Source organism: Lates calcarifer, linkage group LG16_LG22, assembly GCF_001640805.2.
Source record: "Lates calcarifer isolate ASB-BC8 linkage group LG16_LG22, TLL_Latcal_v3, whole genome shotgun sequence".
Classification (NCBI taxonomy): Eukaryota; Metazoa; Chordata; class Actinopteri; family Centropomidae; genus Lates; species Lates calcarifer.
In genome coordinates, this window is record NC_066848.1 from 6,120,508 (window position 1) to 6,141,212 (window position 20,705).

At 40.2% G+C, this 20,705-nt stretch overlaps 1 protein-coding gene across 5 annotated transcripts in view; it reads right to left on the reverse strand.

The window, feature by feature from the left end:
* LOC108894530 (collagen alpha-1(XIX) chain) overlaps positions 1 to 20,705 on the reverse strand; it is a 97,892-nt gene that overhangs the window by 43,223 nt on the left and 33,964 nt on the right. For all 5 annotated transcript variants that reach the window (XM_051076461.1, XM_018693199.2, XM_018693200.2 and 2 more), the window contains 5 exons: positions 19,612 to 19,647; positions 17,873 to 17,902; positions 17,735 to 17,761; positions 17,130 to 17,183; positions 828 to 872 (listed from right to left, as the gene is read on the reverse strand). In XM_051076461.1, the coding sequence (XP_050932418.1) occupies positions 828 to 872; positions 17,130 to 17,183; positions 17,735 to 17,761; positions 17,873 to 17,902; positions 19,612 to 19,647 (192 nt within the window). The remainder of the gene's footprint in view (positions 1 to 827; positions 873 to 17,129; positions 17,184 to 17,734; positions 17,762 to 17,872; positions 17,903 to 19,611; positions 19,648 to 20,705) is intronic.

Below are 20,705 nucleotides of genomic sequence, written 5' to 3' on the forward strand. Positions count from 1 at the left end.
GCCCTGATCAAGAGCATAATCAGGGCAATAGTGCATGAAAATAATTGGACACTCAAAGCATTTGAACTACATGATGCCTAAACACTCTTGTTTGTGCTGACATCACAGCAGTTAAGAGTCTGACAAGCTGTCTCCTTCAACGCATCGTGGTGTTTGTGCCCTTTAGTGTGTGGGTCACTACACAGACACACAGACTGTGTCTGGGACTAGTTTGGACGCCTGAGGAAAGAACCATAACTCAAGGAGTCAACGGGCCTTAAAGGCAGACTTGTCCTACTCATCAATACAAGCATTCTCAAGTGCTACCTTAATGTACCCCTTGTGGTTTTGTGCTAATAATATAGACTGCTTGCAGCAGTATGGGAGAATGGAAGAAGATTTTGACCAGATCAATACAGCCTGAGCATGGAATTAATGCACAAACGTTGCACAGATGTTTCACTATGAAGAGTGTAATTGTTCTTTTTATGGTGGATTTTATACTGCATGTCTGTTGTCCCTATCAACTGTTTGCTTTAATATGTTTTAATAATGATGAGAGTCAAATTTTAGCCAGGTCTCAGTTGAAAGAGACACTGGTAATCTCAAGAAAATTCTTAGTCAAATAAAGGTTAAATTGAAATTGATTTTGACTGGTGTAAAAGCTAGAAAATAATGAACTGTTTAAACAGTTGCTTTAATGTGCTGTGTGCTGAGCCAAACTTAACTTAAACATTCAGTGTTGTTGTTCATTCAGTTTGTCTAGTTTTTTTTCTATACTAGTACTGCACTCGTAAAATGTCCATACAAGTATGTACTGTACATGTATGTTACTGTGTATTACTTACAGGTAGGCCCCTGGGTCCAGGCTCCCCAGTCTTTCCTCTCCGCCCCTTAGGAAGGCACATAATAACAACAAAAAGATTAAGATGAGTGAGTGGAGATGCAACAACAGGTGTGGCTGGGCATACATGCTGCCAGCAATTAAGACTAGACAGCAACTCCTGTCGCAGTCTCTAATTTGCTTTTAATTAACAACAAGAAAACAGCTTAATTGCTGCACCCCGTGTGGCCAACTACTCTTTGTTCCCTCCTCTGGTTTACTGCCTCCTTTCCAGCTGTGTGAGTCCCTCGGTGCATCAATCAACCCAAGGAGCACATACAACAGCAAACAGGCCAAGCCAGGCAGTGCTGTCCAGCATTGCAAAATGAGGTCAGAACGAAGCAACCATTTAGCTCTGAGATTTTTTGACGTTTTGTGAATTACAAAACGCCTTAGGATTTGAAAGTCTGTGAGTCTTGAAAAGCTGACATCTTAATGAGATGTAATGCTATCTGAACCAAACCAAAGTTGGTATAATTTACATCAAGAGGGTTTATGTTCTCATGAGAAAAGAGGATAAAGCTCTGTGGATATCCTTACAGCTATCCTATAAACTGGCAGAACATCACTGGCTCTGTGTTATGAGAAGTGTCTGGAATTAGCTGGCTTTCACACACACACAAGACAGATGTAAAATCAACTCAATTAGGAGATGGTAATACTCTGGCCAATATCAATTCACTGTACAGCAGAGGAATCAACAGCGGAAGTGTGAGACAATGTAGATAGTATTAAGGTTAAATATGATTACCTCTTTCAAATGTGAGTTTCATCATTTGACACAATTGCTATATTGAAACACTGTATTTCTCTGCTACTGTATGTGTCAGTGTGGGTGACACAAAAACACTTCTTTCCTCCGCTGAGTTAGTGGCTGTGTAGATTTGTGGAGACGGAAAGATCACTGGCTGCTGAAAGAAAAGTAGAGAATCACAGAGCAACGCCCCCGACTCTTCCCTCTGACACTCCATGTATGCAGTCTTTGATTAACTGGGTCGAATTTGACATGTACGTTTGCCTGCAACAAAGACAAAGGAAGGAACTTAACTGAGAACCGGTGCTTTTAATCATCGGTTTGCATCTGGTCACATGTTCATATGCTGTGTTTGTTTCTCTGTTTGTGATCAAACAGATTACAGAATTATGAAAAGAGGAGAAGACAGGGTGCAGTATAGTAAATATTAACCTTAGTAATGACACAATGGAATGAGTTTATGCCTACTCTCGGGAATTGTGTGCTTTCCTCTATCCATGCACATCATCTGTATTAATGTACCTCTGAGGCTATATGTGCTTTAATGTGAGCATGAATTAGTGCTATGTTGAGAGGAGCTGGAACATGTCAAATTGTGACAATGTATAGAAACAACACCTTTAAACCTTAAAATCCTTTACTTCAAATGACATTATATTCAACTACAATAACCTCTATGAAATGTAACTGAGGTTGATCACCTTTGTGGCATGAACAGAGCAGCCAGAAACATATTAAGTAAGCACTTGTGCACCAGGGTGCTATATGTACATTCAAAACATATCACTTTTGTCTAAAAGGTCTATTTCTCACTAATGAAAACAGCATTTCGGTGAGGGTGGATGGTGTTATTTTTTTTTCTTTCACTGATAATGAATAGGCTGACAGAAAATCATTGCTATGTTTGCAAAAAGAGCAGGCTGTTTGTTCTAGTCTTAGCCTCTGCTTCTGTCCTTTCTCCCCTGAACTCGACAACAAAAGCAGATTACATAGATAAGTAATTTAGCTAATGAATATTTCATATCCTATTATTCCAAACAGGTCATGAATTATGCAGTTTTTAAATTATTTCTCCACATTTGCCCTTAAATCTCTTTTAACTCTAAAGTGCATCCTAATTTTATGTCCATGTATTTGCATATTATCATCTAAATAAATAGTGGGACTGTAAATCTCAAATCTCAACAAATGAAGTCAGAACAACTGAATAATGATCTGGGGTAAACTTTGTATTATTAAACCCAGGCCTGCACCTTACTTGTTCAGTTACCTACAAGTTATAAAATGGTTCATAATATGGTGGTATGATTCTACTTGGCACTTTGTTACCACATTTGAAAAGATGAGAGATGAGATTTCCTACTGTTTCAAAAAACATTATTCTGCCTACGCTTTCCTCACAAAGAAATATGAATATATTCTAATCTTTGATTACTATTTGTATTACTTATACAGTAGTCACACTGTATTTGTTGCTGAACTGTATTATGTTATACTATGAAGTGTTTTTAATATTTGGTCTAAACCTCTCAATATTAGCTATGTGTAATATATACAGTCAGTATTTACAAACATCAACAGCACAAACAATAATTTCCACAATAAAGTAATCCATTAAAAAGACAACACCCAGTGACCTTGGGGTTAGACTGACACTTTTCTGTCCAGCAGACCTCTGGTTAGCATGCTATCCCCAACAAATCTGCGCACAGTGACAAGAAATAATTAGTCCGGAGCACAGCTGTCATCACCGTTTGCACTCAGTTGACTCTCCACACTGAAACACCTGCCAGTGACACAGCGAGATAACTGGCTCTGAAGGGACATAGTGGCTCTGGAATACTGAGATAATCAAGATGCCAACAACCACTGTGATGCCCAGGAGCACCTAAATACTAGAGCAACAGATGCTCTGTTGCTGAAGTTTAGGGTTTAGCATTAGTGTGTGAAGTGTTGTAGAGTATTAACTATTAATTGATTAGTTAAGGTTATCAACTAACTTTTACATTGAATTCTGTATTAATGTCATGTTTAGACCCCAAAGACTTCTATAAAAATGTAACTAGAGGGATATTCTGACATTTTGTATTGAGATCATTTTATAATAATATTCAGTCATGCTAGAGATTTTTTTCTTTAGTTACTTTTAAAATAGTGTATTGGTTTGTTGATATAGTAGGGGGCATAAGCTAAAAACTAACTTTGATAGCAATGGTTGCATATGTAATTGCATAAGAGGCAAGTGTAAACAATGTCAACATCTATTTTTCAGCCTCCATTATCAAACTATTAGGACAAAAACATCATTTCATATATTCCATTTTTTCCATGACACTTAAATCATAAACAACATCATCTTTGTGTATTTCTTGCAACTCCCTTTCCTGGTGAATACACAGTGTTTAAGTGAAACCACTTAATTCACTTTACAGTTATTGACAGCAATAAAATGTCACTTAAGCCAAAAAATCCCTCTGGCAAAAAGACACCAAAACCAGTGCAAAACTTTGTATTACTTATATTTTCACCTCAGAGAGCAGTGAGGATACCTGTGATGCTAAAAAAATCAGTATGATGTTGTTATTGTCGACACTGACAGCACTGCAGTGATGATGATGATTATGTATTTATTTATTTTCAATTCCAGGAATTCTGCAACTTAATGCAAAGCTTCACTGTAATTTTGTCCATTTTTTTGCTAATAGTTTTTTTTCTGGTGAAGATGGTGGACACAATGCCAGAACAAAGGTAAATGTCAGAGGTGAACTGCAGACCAAAGCAGTCTCTTGGCAACAAGGATGAACAGGAAACTGAAACTGAGGATTTCAACTTCAAATAAATAAATAAAATAAAAAACAATGTGAGACAAACTGAAAAACAAAATAAAACAAAAAATGTTTTTCTTGATGTACAAGGATTTTAGCAAGTGAATGAGCAGCCTGCAGTTGGACTTGGGCCATTAGTTAAATGGCTATTTTGCTCTGCCATATTCAAGCCACTTTTAAACTTAACACCACCTGTGTGTGCCAAAATACCATAGTAAAATATGTCATCATGATGATAATTATAACCTGAATTATAACAGAATGGCAAGCTCACAACATCAGCCAGCAATGTCAATAAATCTTTCTTTTCAGCTGAGCCAACCTCAACTTCCTCATTTCCTATTCTGTGTCTCCATCTCTCATTTATCTCTTCCTTTGTGTATAATATCATAATTCAATCATCTCATCCCTCTCTCTTGCCTCTTCTTTTTCTTGTCATCTCTCCTTCTTTCCCCTGTCTCCTGTCATTCGCCCCGTTTCTCCCTCACCCAACTTCCAGCGCTTGTTGGATCACTCTGGCAATCTCTGTTGCTATGCAACGCTCAGTGTCCTATAAATTTGACAACATCCTAGTGCTTGATTATTATTTGAGCGCTGCAGTGCGAAGCCCTCCTTCAGGTCATTGCAGTAGATTAGAGGGAGGGAGAGATAGAGGAAGGCAAGGAAGGAAATGAGGGATGAGAGGGAGGGAAGGAGGTGGAGAGAGATGAAGGGATTGTAGAGGAAAGGAAAGGAAGGAGAGTGGGAGTGAAAGATGAACTAGCCTCTTGAGTAAATGAAAGATGGGCTGGCAAGACTTAACACATATTCAAATGTACTATTTATCTGTTCCACTCTAAAAACCTGCAAACCATATAACAGAAGTGTGAAAAGCACTCAACATTAACTACTAATTCAATAATGGTGCTAGTAAAGCTGGAGTGAGTACACTTTTGACTTTGGGTAAGGAGGAGGCCTCAGTAGACTGACAGCGTATTTTGAACTTCTGACTTAATCCACATGGATCCCAGCCTCGACTGGCTTCAACTCTGCTATGAGCTGTAAGTGTAAAAGGAAGACATGGGGCCTGGCTCAGTCCTGCAACACAAGTCCCAATCTGAGAGCAAAGTCAACAGCGACAGTGACACACAGCAGAGGCACTCGTTTATGATGACTCCATAATCCTTATCCCAAATGTCAACATGTTCTCTGAGACATTCCATGTCTGACTACCCGAACTGGGATAACACAGTGGTATAAAATGGGGAAGGCAGTGTGTCGTATTTTTAGCAGTAAAGCAGATATACCATCAAAAAGCCACATAATCCACCTGACAAATGCCCCTGTCAAGAGGGGTCAGTAGATAAGCTGGAGGAGCCTTCTGAAATGAACACCACAGGACACAACTCAAACCTGACACACAGCACAGAAGGACAAATGATAGGCATTTTTTCCCTTTCATATGCAGGGGTGGCTATCAGTAGGTAGATCAATTTTAACTCATTTTTTGTTTTATTTTATCATATTTCAAATGTAATATCTTGTTTTTTATTTTAGCTAATCTGCCTCTCTATGTAAAAAAGATAAAAGCCACTGCAGCTCCCAAAAGCAATTATCCCTTTTTCCTATTTACATTCTCTGTGAAATTAGAAATCCATTCTGTGTTTACATAGACAGCCAAACTTATGCATTTGCACAACATGGACATTTTTGCATGGTTGGCTTTTAGGAGTAACCTGCTTCTCCTGTGCATGACTACTTATTCATCCACTAAACCCTCACCATTTACCAAATGTAGCCTGACCAGCTAATTACCAGAAATTGTTATACTTCTTTTCTTTCATCTGCCCGACTCACGTGTGACAGAGAAGTTTCATATGCTGAAGGGGAAACTATCTGACATTACTGAGACAAGTTGGTCTGCAACAATGTTATGTAGCTCATGGGAGAGATGACCTTTTCTTGACTGAAAAACTCACATGCCACTCCCACTCTTTCTGCCTGAGCTGAGTCCTGTCTCCCTCTGGGGACATGTACTCAGGCCACCTGAGCCTTTTGTCTAACTGCCGTACTGGAACTGACTACATAGTTTATGAGCAGCAGCTGTATTTGCTTGGTAAACAAATGTGTACAAATCAGTGAAAATGATAAACCCTCATAACATCCTCATGTCATTTAACAATACACAGAACAAGGAGAAGGACACTGATTCTCCAGAATGCACATGGACACCTGGGATTTTGAACTATTCACACCCAAAAAAGACACACAGACAGACAAGTGGGCACGTGCTACATGTAAACACAGAAGCAAGAGAAAGTTTGCCGCAAGATAGTATATTGCATTATCAATTCCTCGGTGAAATTCCTCATGCTCCTGGCCTGTGGAAGATAGAAGAAAGAGGACTGACACATATGCACCACATGCATTTGACCCCCCACAGTCCTCAAACCCACTGTCCCTTAGGAGCACTAATTGTATCCAGATTCAGACAAGATACAGACAATTACTCAAACTGCCAGCAAAAGCTAATTTATTCTGTAATTAATTTTGAAATGTCATCCTTTCCCCTTGCAAATATTTTCTCATTTAAAAATTTGCACCATGAACCATAAGAATCAGCAAACCTAGGAAAAAACAGCATCAAGTATGCACAAAGGATCTCTAAAATACCAGAATTTTGGCAGCAATCTCTTAAAATGTTTCACCATGTTTAACTCAGCAATGTGTCTAATTATCAAGTAATATGTTGGTAATGAATATGATACTCTAATATCACCATCTCTTGAATAGGAAAGTTGTATTTCTTACAAATACAGAGCAATAAATTGATGTAAAATCTACAGTATACTTGTTCTGTACTGATTCTGTATCTTATAAGAAACAAACTATCAAACAGGCACATGCTCAGCTTCACCTAGATTGATAATACTTACATACTTAGATACACTACATCAGTCCAGCTGCTTCTGGGCATAAGCTTCAATATTTTAAGTATCAGCTGGTGAAAGGGACAAATATTCAGTGAATTCACACCAACCATGTAGCTTGATATGCTGCAGTTGTCAGAATCGTCACCAAACCTGTTTTCACTATGTCAAACAGCTTTTGACGTTTCTGGGGTAAATATCGATCATACTGCTTGCTTGAAATGTCACAAAACACACCGCAGAGACCACAGCCTCACCTGCTTCTGATTAAGGATCCAATTAGGGACAGACAGTGCAAATTCCCTACTTCTGACTGCCCTCGCTGGATGCCATCTTAGGACACTGCACAAGCTCAGAAAATGCCTGGGCACTGGAGCTTGCAGAGATCCCTTGCACTTGGTGAAAGCCTCAATAAAATAGGATTTGTTCCAGTTGTTTACTGAGGGTTAAGAGGAGCGGCCGGGGCAGGAAGAGAACGGCAAAGCCGACAGCTGCCTGGCAGGGGCTCAAATGCAGCTTAGCATTTTTCACCATTCTGACTGGCACACAATGCTCTCTTTAACTCCCAGCCATCTAAATATTCAGGGACGTATAAAGAGATGGCTGACACTGCAGCCGACTTAAGACACAGCTCAGCTGGCCAAGATTGCACCTATAGTCTCTTGGCTAAAGCTTTCCATGAAGGCTTTCCTCACAGAGACTCAATCATAGACCCCATGTGACTAAGTGGTGTTTTTCACATGTACCACTAGATGGCAAACTAGCTTCACCACAAATTTTGTACATAGCAGGGGGGACAGAGGCAATAAGGAGACTCTAAGCTTTCTCTAAGAGAGGATGGATGTCCTCAATGCATGAATGTATGATGTGTGTTGGGTAACATCCCTAATTAGGCAGTCTGGCAATTAGGCACTGAATACCGTAAAGGAGATTTTTTCTGTAGAGGGCTTACAACGATGAGAGAAGAAGGAAATAGCTCTCTCACTCTCATACAGCAAGAAGCTGTATGAGAGTGAGAGAGGGTGACAATAATTTTCATTCTGCATTATGCCTCTTTTCAACTGCCACACAATACAAAGGGACACAGGTGGCATTACAAGGGTACCCAGTCATAGAGCACAGCATATCATCGGGTAAAATAACCATTATAGAGCTATTTCAGCAAACATCTAACTCCTCACTACCACACAGTATGCAAACACTAGAGCCAAAGGCAAACACAGGAAATACAGACAGAGAATGTCTATAGAAACTAAGCCAAGGCAGTCCCAAGGGAGCCTCAGAACATCTCTTTACAACAACCACGTCTCTACCACGTCTTCAGTGATGAGTTTTAAGAGCTCATTGACTTTAACAACTCCTAAGGAGAGGAAAGAGGGCTGACGATATTATCTGAATTTGCATTTTTATGTGGTGAAGATGATAAATCTATATTAAACTATGAGCTCTATTTCCACCGATCAACTGAATGTCTGTGCAGTGTATCCATGCAAGCTGGGTGCCTACTGCGTTGGCTCTACTCGCTAGACCGGCATTGCCTCTTGAATGTTCTCATCTCCTAATGGATGCTGTTATTAGTCTTGGCTCTTAGAAATTTCACAGTCTCATCTGGACTTTTGGCCGTATTATTCATCCGGAGCAGATTGCTCCCATCCTATGTTTACAGATACTGAGTGTTTCATTAATGCATTATCCAACATGTGAATAGGAGAGGCTGAAAATCTACTTTGAATAAACCCTGGTTCATTTTACAAACCAAATATTTGAGGTCAGGGAGAATACACTGTGCAAAGATCCACAGGGCGCTCACTCCCTGTACTGTAGCCCTCGGCGAGTCTTATGCTTCATATCACTCACCACGCATAACAGATTACACTAAGGTCCCACACACTACCATCTGTATAATATCAGGCCACTGTCAATGTGCTGCTCCCTGGCATGCCATTAAAGTGGACACAGATGAATGTATCTAAATTGGTTGCGGGCAGGATGAGAGTGTGGAGAATCAGAATATGGATGGCAGGCTGTAACAGTGTGCTGTAAGTGATGCAGCCTCCCACTACCACGCCTCTGTGTTCTGCAGTGTTCAGGGCTACATCTCCTCCCCGACCAGCCTCCTTTCCCCTGCACTCTGAGCTCTCTGTGTCCTCCTCCCTCCCCTTGGCCGAGGAAATGGCAGACATAGACAGAGCTTACTCGAGGCATGCCTCAATCTAAGCACCCTAGATCCAAAATGCCCTTTTAAAGATATTTATATTCTCAGCATTTCTCAATCTCTGCCTCCTCCTTAAACTGACCTAAAATGCCAGGAGAGAGTCTCTATATATTACTTGACTGTGTGGTGCCAGAGAAATCTCATTGTTTGGATGACTAAAGCTGTGGTGTGGACTATGATATCTTGAACAGTCACAAGGGCCAGTCACCTCCTGTCCAGTGACATACCTCAAAGAGTCGAGTGAATTCAGTTCAGCTGACCCTATCTGACACATGACACTCCATTAGTGTTGGTATGGCCTGGCAGACATTGAAACAACACTTGAAAATGTTGGAGAGGTATTAGACACAGGCCATAGGGATGCCAAGTCCTGATGAATTTGGACACTGGAGCAGCAGGGACACATATATTGCCTGCAGTGTCCCTGCTGTGTGGTACAACTCTGTCTCCTGAGAAAGTTGTTAAGTCGTAGATGTGTGATTGAGGGCCATGCTCTGGCCAACTATAGCAAGCCTATCTAATGCTCAGAGGATGTGTTGACCTACATTACCCCTTGTTGAGCATAAGCTTTTCACTTGTATACATAAACACATCAACTCACACACACACACACACACACACACACACACACACACATGCAATGACTTCAAAAGCCAGTGAACAATGTGCAATCAAAGTGGCCCTCTCAAAGTCTTGCCCCCTGTATTCGTCCCTGTAATTAATTGGCCAATTAATATGTGTTTATTCTGGACACCCATGGATGTCGCCATACTGGGGCTCTCTGGGAAAGACGGGAGTCAGACAGATAAATCAAAGCTCTGTGCATCTGTCCTTGCATGTGCCAAACGCTTCCCCCTGTAACCCTCCTCTTTCCCAACTGGGCCTAAAAGTGAGACCTTTTCATAGCCAATCAGGTCAAATCTTTGTTTCATCCTCCCTCCCAATGCACTTGACATTGACAAGATTAATTGCCTTGTGCACTGGGCAAACGTGTTACCTCCTGGTGTAATACAGGTGTCAAAAGCATGGCTCTCTGGATTTTCTCAATATGAACTTGGACAGACGGAGAAGAACAGCCTATTCCTTTTTGTGAAACAAAGGGTTAACAAATCCTCCCCCAACTTGTAAAATCACACATGGTGTAAATCTTGCCATAAAATCTCAGCTGTGAGCCCTGCTGACCTGTAAATTCTTCTCTCTGTGTTACTCTGCCATTGAGCTTCAACGGGTCGGGCTAAAACTGTAGCTACATATGTACATCACACTACTGTATTTAAACACTGTTTAAATAACACAGATCATCAGTATAATCACTAACTCTAGTCTCTAACTCTGCAGTTGTTTTATAGGTGTTATGTGTATGTAGTAGTATATGTTAAACTGAGTTACACTGTATGTACTATACATGTAATTATTGTGATAAAAAAAGTAGCCTACATTGAATTTACAACTGTTTTTTAATATAAAACATACAGTATAATTCTGTATATTAACATATCAAAATATATTAGAATCAGATTAGTAACATCAATTCTAACTGAAGGCAGTTTAAAGTACAACAAAACATCACACAACCTCTGCTTGTCTAAATTATAAATGCTAGTTCTCTGAAGGAAGGTAACTTATATATAGGCTCTTGTTAAGAAAGCGGGAGGGAGAAATGAATGTACCATATCGTTATAGTGGTGCCCTTAGCTGGACAACAAAAACCATGGCTCCAATCAAATAGCTGCAGAATTTCATGCATTTACTGTATCACCCAAATCAGCAGCAGCCTCCCATGGAGAACTTCTGGCAGGAAGGCTGCTATTCTCACCAGGGACTCGTTACTTAATAATCTCACCCTGCAGGTGCTCTGGTAGAGGTCAACAGTCTGTTACAGTTGCATTGCTGTTCATGTCTGCCTCTACCTATGGAGCAGGAAACTGCTGCCAAATGTTCCAGTCCCTGCAAATCAAACCATAACTCCTTCCCTATCACTGTCACTGCCTGCTTTGGTCTCTGCAGACACACAGACTGATCCAAATGAACCCCAGCCAAGTCCATCAGATATAATATGAATATTATATATACTGTGGTGGCTCATTTATCTCAGAACAACATTTGCTTGGCCCTGTAGAGGAGAGGCATCTAAATTCCAGTTACAGCATGCATTTGGTTTCTAGAGAACAGCGCACTTTTTCAAACTAAATTAGGTTAAATGACAAAAGCTATTAACTGTGCAATGGAGATGCACAGATTTAGTTTTAGAGTAGATGAATGTTATTGTATCTAACCTGACACTAATGTTTTGACCTCAGTACACCTGTATAATTCCATCCAGTTCCAGTAGGATATTGGTGCCCAGTTAGAAAAATTCCTCCCATCATGGCTGAAAGGCTGCACACATTTAAGCATGGTCAAGTCAACCACAGACAAATGTGCCTTGTGCTGAGAGATAATAGCCAATAGTTTGGTGAGAGAGAAAGGTACAAGATTACATAGTTGTTCCCTGGTCTAGGAAAAAAACATTTGACCAGTAGCCTAACACCCAGTGGATAGACAACCTTTGAGACATGTGTCAACACAAGGGTGAAGGAGGAAAATATGGAAAAGAAAATGCCTGTGCCTTTGGTCAGGACATATAGACAGCTGTCTCAGTCATTCAGCACAGGACATGAATGGAAAATGTAAACACCACTATCACTTCCAAAAGACTAGCTCCCTCTTCTTTGGAAATGTGGACCAGTCCAGTTGCCAAGCAGACACAAGACAGATGATCTTTTCTACTGTTTTGACAGATTATATCCATGCCACTTTAAAGTGTCCATGCAGCTGTTGTTGATGTTAGTAACATTGTTTCAAAATTTTTGACACAAGTGAAGAACTGAAAGTGTGTCTGCACTACAATTACTGACGTGCATTGATCTGGGACAGTACTATCACATGATTTGAAGTGATGACAGCTGACAAATGTGATGTGGCAGCAGTTGAAGTTTTGAGATGCAGACTCAGTATTATTTTACAAATAGCCATCTCTCCCATTACAACTGGAGGAGAATCTCCTCACTGAAAAACTGTCTTCCTACACAACAACCAATGAGTAAACATCATGTTTACTCCAAAGTTGTTCTTTGGTTTCATTTGACTTCCGGCATAAGGATCACATGTCTAACTAGTCTCATGACTTCACTGATATGCACTTACAGGAAAATAAAAAGTAAACTAATATAAGGCTCCATGCTGCCGCATGTCTACTGTCACAAGATACAAATATATTTAGCAAATGTATGTGCCTGCATGTGTTACATAGAACTAATACCATCAACTTATCTCTGTGAAAAATATTAGCATAAAACATCTTTACATTCTAATAACTCATTCACAAGTGAACAAAAGATGACTTGGAAATAAATAATTAATGATCTGTTGGACAGTGTAATTAGAGACCATGGTGAGTCTACTGCATAAAGGCTGAGAGGAGGAACTGGTTGAACATGGGATGAATAACCTGTTAGCAAAATCAGAGTTCTGCCATATCTTAGAGCTCCACTCTGTAATGTTTCTTCAATAGCCATCAATAGTCTAGTGGGATTTATTGGTATTATTGATGTGGCACATCATATTATTTAATGAGAAAATGATTCCTCCAAGATTAAAACTCTCTCTTTTAATGGCTTTTCCATTCACTAGGTCATGTTGAGTTGCCTGGCTAGCAACAGTCTCCAGGCCTTTTCAGCTTTATTTTGACTTTTGTTCTCTCTTATCTCCTTGACATATGACGCAGACATCTCATGTGGCACACAGTGATCCACCCACATCCCCAGCTGAGGTATGCAGACCAGTATTTCAGGAGCCATTTTATAGGAAAGAGATAATGGAGACAATCGGAAGGCAGTCAACTGAGAATGTCAACTCTTACCTGATGGTAAATTTTTTGCAGCATCAGAGATTACAGAAATGCACAGTAAAAGACACCTGCATGTTTATTACAGAGCTGCAACTTGCCAGCTACCAATCCACATCATTTGCCAACTGTGCCAACTAGTTCATTCTCTAAGCAAAATGAATGAAGAAATAACCAACTAACTAGATTTAAATAAATAAATAAATCAGTAAGAGGATACACTGCACTACACTGCATAATTCATATGAAGAGAACACATCCGTAGACAGAGCAGTTGCAGTGTTCTGCTTCCTCTAGGGCTTGCTCGAGTTTCATCATCTCTGCACTAGCACAGCTATGTCTAATAAGAACAAACACTGTGCAGCACATCTGTCACACACGTGCATTTTCCAAAGCGGGAGATGAGGAATCCTTGACACAGTAGAGGCCCTTAGCTGATTACAGGAGATTTCAAATGTTTTGCATTCACATTATTTACATTCTGCAAAATGCATCAAAGAGTGCATTGTTTATCAGTAGAGATAATCTATGTATAGACTACATCCATTTATAATGACCATGAAACCAAAAATTTAATAAGAACAAATACCCATCTATAATGTATTACTAACATCATATGGCCTCTATGGCAAACCGAAGGAATCAACATGGCATTCGTCAGTGACTTATATTTAGCAAGGCCTTATATTTCTATACAGGTACATTTATACAGCTAATAAGGCTTAATGTGGTGTTAGGCATGGATTAAAACTCCAAGCCCCACCTTGTAATGGGGGATTTAATAAAGTGATTATTTATTAATTCATGGGAACCTACTACCTTGCTCAGGGATGAACCTGTGTCTGCAATGAACCCACTCACAATACTGTGCCAACTAATGAAGCAGAGTATGCTGGGAAGACTTGGCAGGACATGAATAAACCAAGCCTGCCGTGGTGTTCTTGTGTATTTTGGCTTTAAAGAAGCAGAGTACATTGACCAAGCGTAGGTTTTCAGTCCTATTTTTAGTATGCAAAATTATGTCATTTGGTACTTGCAATGTGTTCTGCCACCAAATCCCACATCACTTTTGTATCTACATAAGACTTTATTATACAGTCCCTCATATTTGTTGATGGGTATCAGGCAGGCACTTGTCTTCACTACATGCTGCATGAGCATACCTAATACTTTGCTTGAATGACTAAACTGAAAACTCTAAGATTTCAAGGTTGCCTCCTTCAGCATGCCTGTCTTTCACCTCCTCAGCCTGTGTAGGGCAGTGCCAGCCTACAATGACAACATAGAGCTTAGCACATCATTACAGCACCTGATGAATATTTTAGCACACCACAGTCAGCAAGGGGGGCATATCCTTTTTACTGGTGCTCCCCATCTTCGTTTTTGATCTGCTGTAATGTGCCACTGAATCCCAAAGTCCTACTCTTTGCCTGCCATTCTGTATCAGTGCCATATATAATAGATAAAACCAAGCCATTCACATCACTATTAATGGCAATGTGTAATGTGGGAGCAATACATTCCCATAAATTCTTAGACATGGTTGGACTGGCCCTGACTAACTGAACTAGTCATCCGTCAAGGTAATAAGATAAAATCAAGATTCTGAGAATGTTAGACATGGGGTCACAGAAGTGGTTGGGTGACTGCCCTTGATATCCTCTCTTGCATATGTTGCTTTAAGCTTCAGAGAAGGATCAGTGCAAATGGCATCATTCCTCCTTTCCTCACTGCAATGTCCTCCACATCTCCTTGAAGTAAATCTAAATGGCTTAGAGTGGTTGTATTTTCCTCAACAATAAATTGAAGTAGACAGTGTGAGAGATGGCCTGGCTTGAATCTAAGGCCTTGTGAAAGCTTTCCACTCCCGGCTATTCTATGAGGTTTGTGGAGTGGTCATTCTCCGTCAAGATATTCTGCATCATTTGTACAGCAGCTAAGACTCTGAAACCAATAAGTTGCAAGCATAGACAAGACTTGCTAATTGGGTGAGAGTCTCTTGCTGTATCAGCTGGCCACTAGCTAGCCCCTGATAATGATACATGTCCACCCTCCTAAAATAGGCTGTCAAACTGCAGAAACACAGGTTGGTCAACAACTTTGAGGCCACATGTGACTCCTAGAGCTAAGAATAAGCAGAAACCTTAGCACATTAACAGTCACCATGAAGTCAGCCAGTCATCAAAGACAGGGTATTAATAGATCAGAACTGTGTCTTCAGCAACAACAACAGCAGAAAGTCTGAAATGGCCAGCTTCAAGCCCTATGGCTGTTTCACCTGCAAAATCTTCAAAGAAATAACTAGTGCAAGAAATATTGTGGGTATATAGGAAACCAAGAAACCACAACATCAAACGCAGAGCGACTTTCTATTTCCTCAAAACCAATTATGATTGAAAGATTCATCATAAAACAGTATTCCAGAAGAAAAGTGCACGCTGTAATTGATGCCTCTGACACTCTCCCTTTGACGCTCAATCCCTACTTAAGTCAGGTTAGGTAAAAAATAACACCCAACTAATGAGGCAGAGAAACAAAAGAGTAAAAAAAACTACCTGCACCAGCCTCTGAGCTCACTTTTGTTGACCATGAATACTTTCCCTGACAATACATTCTGTTACTTCATGCACTGGGGGAAAGGATCCATTGAGAAATAACACAACTGATGATAGGCCATAAATTGTTAATGCTATTGGAACAAGTTTTGAGTTTGAATGAATTCATGCACCGAAGGGTGGAATTCTTGAGATACTTGTGTCCAGATGTCTTGAGTATTGTGCATCATCTCGGCTCTTGCTTAATCTGAAAAGAACATTTGCCTGACCTACTTATGGGTGCTCTACAGCTCAACCTGCTATATATTTTATATTTTGCTGCAGTGGAGCCAAATTGTTCTTTTTTGCTTTTTTATGAGCATTCTTTGTTAGACAAACAGGATTGAGTCATCTGAAGAGCTCAGTTTTGATCACAGTGACACAGGCATAGGTATTCACACAAGTTAATTACACTGGACACAAAAGGACACTCTCTCCACCTGTCCTTGAAAACTGCCTTTCAGCTGTAATGTCAAGGAAAAATAACATTCTTGCAGTGGGGCAATCTTCAGCCCACCATCATGTTACAATGTTTACCAACTAAATTATTTACATCATTAAAAGTACAAAGGCTTTACACTATTCAGATGTAATAAACTGAAATTTCATATATGGCCCCAGTAAGACAACAAGTTTTTTTATATGTTTGTGTGTACCCCAACAGTAGTATTCCTAACCACACTTATTACATTTAGAAGTGAGAAATAAATAAATATGATATAATGTTTCAGTTGATTCAGACATGGACATTGTCTCTATCCCAAGCTGAGCTGACCTTTTAGGAAACTGAACACTGTCCACCACAACCCAGTGGGACTTAACCATGTGTGCTGCCAGTCATACTGTTTGTGTATGTGACCCCTTGACCATGGAGCCCATTCATTAATTGTCATACAACAGGCCCACACCAACCCTTCCATATTTCCAGGCTCACTGCAATCCCCTTGCCACAGATAATCTTTGCCTCCCCCAAAACAACAACAGCCACTCAGCTGCTGTTTGGCCTTTCCCCAGGCCAGGTTCTCTCAGTAAGTGTAACCAACAGCCAGACCACACAACTAGTGGCCTGTTTCTGTTTACTCACCCTTTTGCCCTCTTTGCCTGGTTCTCCTGGCTGACCTGGCACCCCAGGCAATCCCTGGGGAAAGGACATGTGAATGAATTGGGCGCTACATTCATGTGCATTTGGCACTGTGGGAAGAGTGGCTTGCTTCTTATAAAAATTCATGCAGACAGATGTTCATGCCAAATGTTCTCTGCAGACCAGTAGATAACTAGTGGGCTTATTTGCAGTGATAGGAAACACAGCATTAGCTTACTTAAAATTGCATGAATAGATAGAGGGGAGAATGTACAGCTGTAGTTTCTATTCTTACTCATGAACAATTTCTAGGTGACTTCTCCACCATCCCTTTAATAGGCAATTTGCAGCCTCAGTTGATCAGAGCTTCATTCCATTATTCTACACAGTATCTTGATAGGGAACTATTAACAAGTTAATCAAGCTGTATGCTGCACATTTTGTTTTGAAGTTCTTGCAAGGATATGCTTATGGTGCTTCAATAATTGCTTGGTGATCCTAATAGTTGTGTTTAATTGCTTGAGAACACGTTATGTGCACTTGGTCCAACAAGAAAAAAACAGACAAAAATTAGATACTTATCTTAAATGTGGTGATTAATTTGTTACCTTTTCTCCTTTGTCACCTCGAGGGCCCTTAAGGTGGCAAATAAAGATTTATGTTTACAAGAAAACAAAAACATAAACTCAAGAATACAGAATGTTTAGATGTTTTCCACAAGAACAATATAAATGTAATTAAAGTACCTGATCTCCTTTGAGACATTCATTGTCAGCCTGGAAATCGAACAAACAGTAAAAAACATGTCAGTCAGTATGAAAACACAACATACGTTATCACAATACATGTTGGCCAGTTATAGGCAAGAAACACAATTGGTCATCAGGTCAAGTAATTATCCTTGGCCGCAATGACCCTAAGAAAACTTAGGGCATGACTATTACAACTCCCCAGACACCCTGCTGGCCACTGTCAGAAAAGGGCAGACAGAGTCGTCTATCCACCAGGCCACAGAATGGACACAAGGCCACATACAACATCTCAGCTTTCAAATACAAGCCAAATAATTGGTGTCCTCTTTCAATTGGCATCCACAAGTCAAATGCTGTTGACTTTCCTTGGAAACAGCTGCAGAAACTGACATTCACAACATACTGTATGTCGTTCGCGTTAGTCAGCAGCCTCACACAGAGTAACAAAAGAAAAAAAATCAGAAGGAAGTGGATGGTCCTAGGATATTTGCAGCTGTATCTATAAAAAGTGACAGCTTTGACCTGTGACAACCTAAATAAAACATGTCTCAGTCTCCCTGCACCTCTTTTGATGGTAAATCAGTTATTCATATACAATGGTACATTTGTGTTGGCTTGTGAGCATAGGGTTTTGACCTTGGGTAACAAGCACTACAATGCAAATCCACTCTCAGCAGGTCCACACTACTTTTCGAGCTTCCTTCCAGCATTTTCTGCTCACACTCACCAACCAATTTACTGGAATGAAAAGTGAAAAAGTTTGCTAAAACAATGTTCACTAGTAAGGGAAAGACTTATTTTGCTTGCCCATATAAATGCAAAATTAGCATTAGAAAACAGCTAATGGATGGTAGCACAGTATTCTGTGGGTATCCTAAGCACTTTCGTGACATAAAAAGGGCAAGCCAGAAGCAGTGGGACACAGTTTTTGTATCACTCCAGTGCTGATTAAAACTGGCAGCCTGATCCCCTCATGATGTGTATATAATTAGCAAACCACCCGCAGTATACCTTTAATCTCCAGTAGCCGTCAACTCCCTGGCTGGGATGTATTGAGAGTAGGTGTGTTTGCATCTGTGCCCACACATTTACTATATGTGTTGATAGGTAACTATGCAAGCATCTGTGGGTACATATATCTGCTGTCTGTTGTACCTGCACTTTGTGTGTGCACTGGGATGAGTTCATTTATGTTATCTGTCCTTTGGACCACAGAAAAAGCACAGCCAGTCCAATTATAAGATCAAAATACATAAAGCGTGCAGTGGTTCTTCCCGGGTGTCTGTAAATGCTAGTCTGCAGGGACAGCCACCAACCCAATAAGTACATGTCTCACCCATGTAGGATACAGCTAGTGACTACATTTCAACCTCCACCCCCAACCCGAGGCTTGGAGCTCCATTCTTCTCTGCCTGGCTGCTCATCCCTATCCTTTTGGCCCATGGATGCCCACTGAGCCCTGTCTATCTGTTTCTTGTTTGACCCATTCCCAGGCGATGGTAATGTGACACAGACTGCTCACCTGAGTGCCTCACTTTCCATCTCTGTGGGCCAGATGTTTTAACACTGTGTATAGCGCCTGGTCAGCCAAAAGGCTGCAATATTTACAAAGCTCAGTCCAGCCTTTTTAGGTCACACCCACATGAGTGCATTTTTTACATTTCAAGTTCTTTTGAATGTCCTTACATATACAGACAGCATAATGAGATGCAAATGAAATAGTGTGAACTTACAGGCAGCCCCGGAGCTCCAGGCTTACCCACATCACCCTGTGAAGGAAGATAATAATTAGTGAAAATTCAAAAAAATTCACTCTTAACATCTTTAACAGACTGCGGGTAATGGAAATGGCTACAGCTAAATCTATACAATATATTTCTGACTTTTAAATATCTAGCCTAAAGGCTCATCATGTTTGTGATAAAAAATTGAAGGTCAGGTAAAATAAGACTTTGCTTACATACCAGTAACATTTCAATATATGCCCTGTGTACATGTGCTATATATGACCATTAACTGGTATTTACAGTATGTCATGAAATGAAGGCTGTCTGATGACTTTCACACTGTCAGACAACTGGCAGGTGGGCTGGCTATTAAACGTGACAGGACTTAAAATAAACACAGCCGTACTGTATCATGTAAAAGCTTTGCAGTATTAACAATGGACAGGTATGATAACATTGTTTGGTGACTGTGACATACAGGCAGTCACAAAAAGTCATATAAGGAAAGAAGTGGATGTCTTTTGACGCCCTGCATAACCCAATGTAAGCAATGATCTCACATGCCTTTTACTGCCGCTCTTGTTTTCTTTTTTTTTTTGTCTTTTCAGATAAAACTCATGTATCACTGTCCAACATTTTTGCAGTTCTCTCCCTTTTTCTCCACAATCCCAACAGTACTTTATAAAGCCCAGAGTTGAAAAGCAGTGGACTTTACAACTGGCAATACCCTTGTATCAGATGTGGATGAAAGAAAAAATGAGCTTGTAGTTCATATCCATTTTGTTGTCTAAATGAATGTCACAGCTAAAATATGCCTGCTATGGGATATTCAGGGGACTCATTACTTTGTGCTTCCAAATCTGCCTCCCTCTGTCAGTTTCAATACAAACAAACGTTCTCTCCACCCCCACCTCCCATCCGGAAAATAGGATAAAATACCCTGTGATTCTCTGTTGTCTTCAGAGAAACACACAGACCTCATTATAACTTCAAGGCTGGCAGACAGAGCATTGCACCTACAATTATGCGGTGAGTTCTACCAAAAGACAACAACAACAAAAAAAAGCCCCAATAAGGGAGGAAAAATAAAAGAGCAGGAG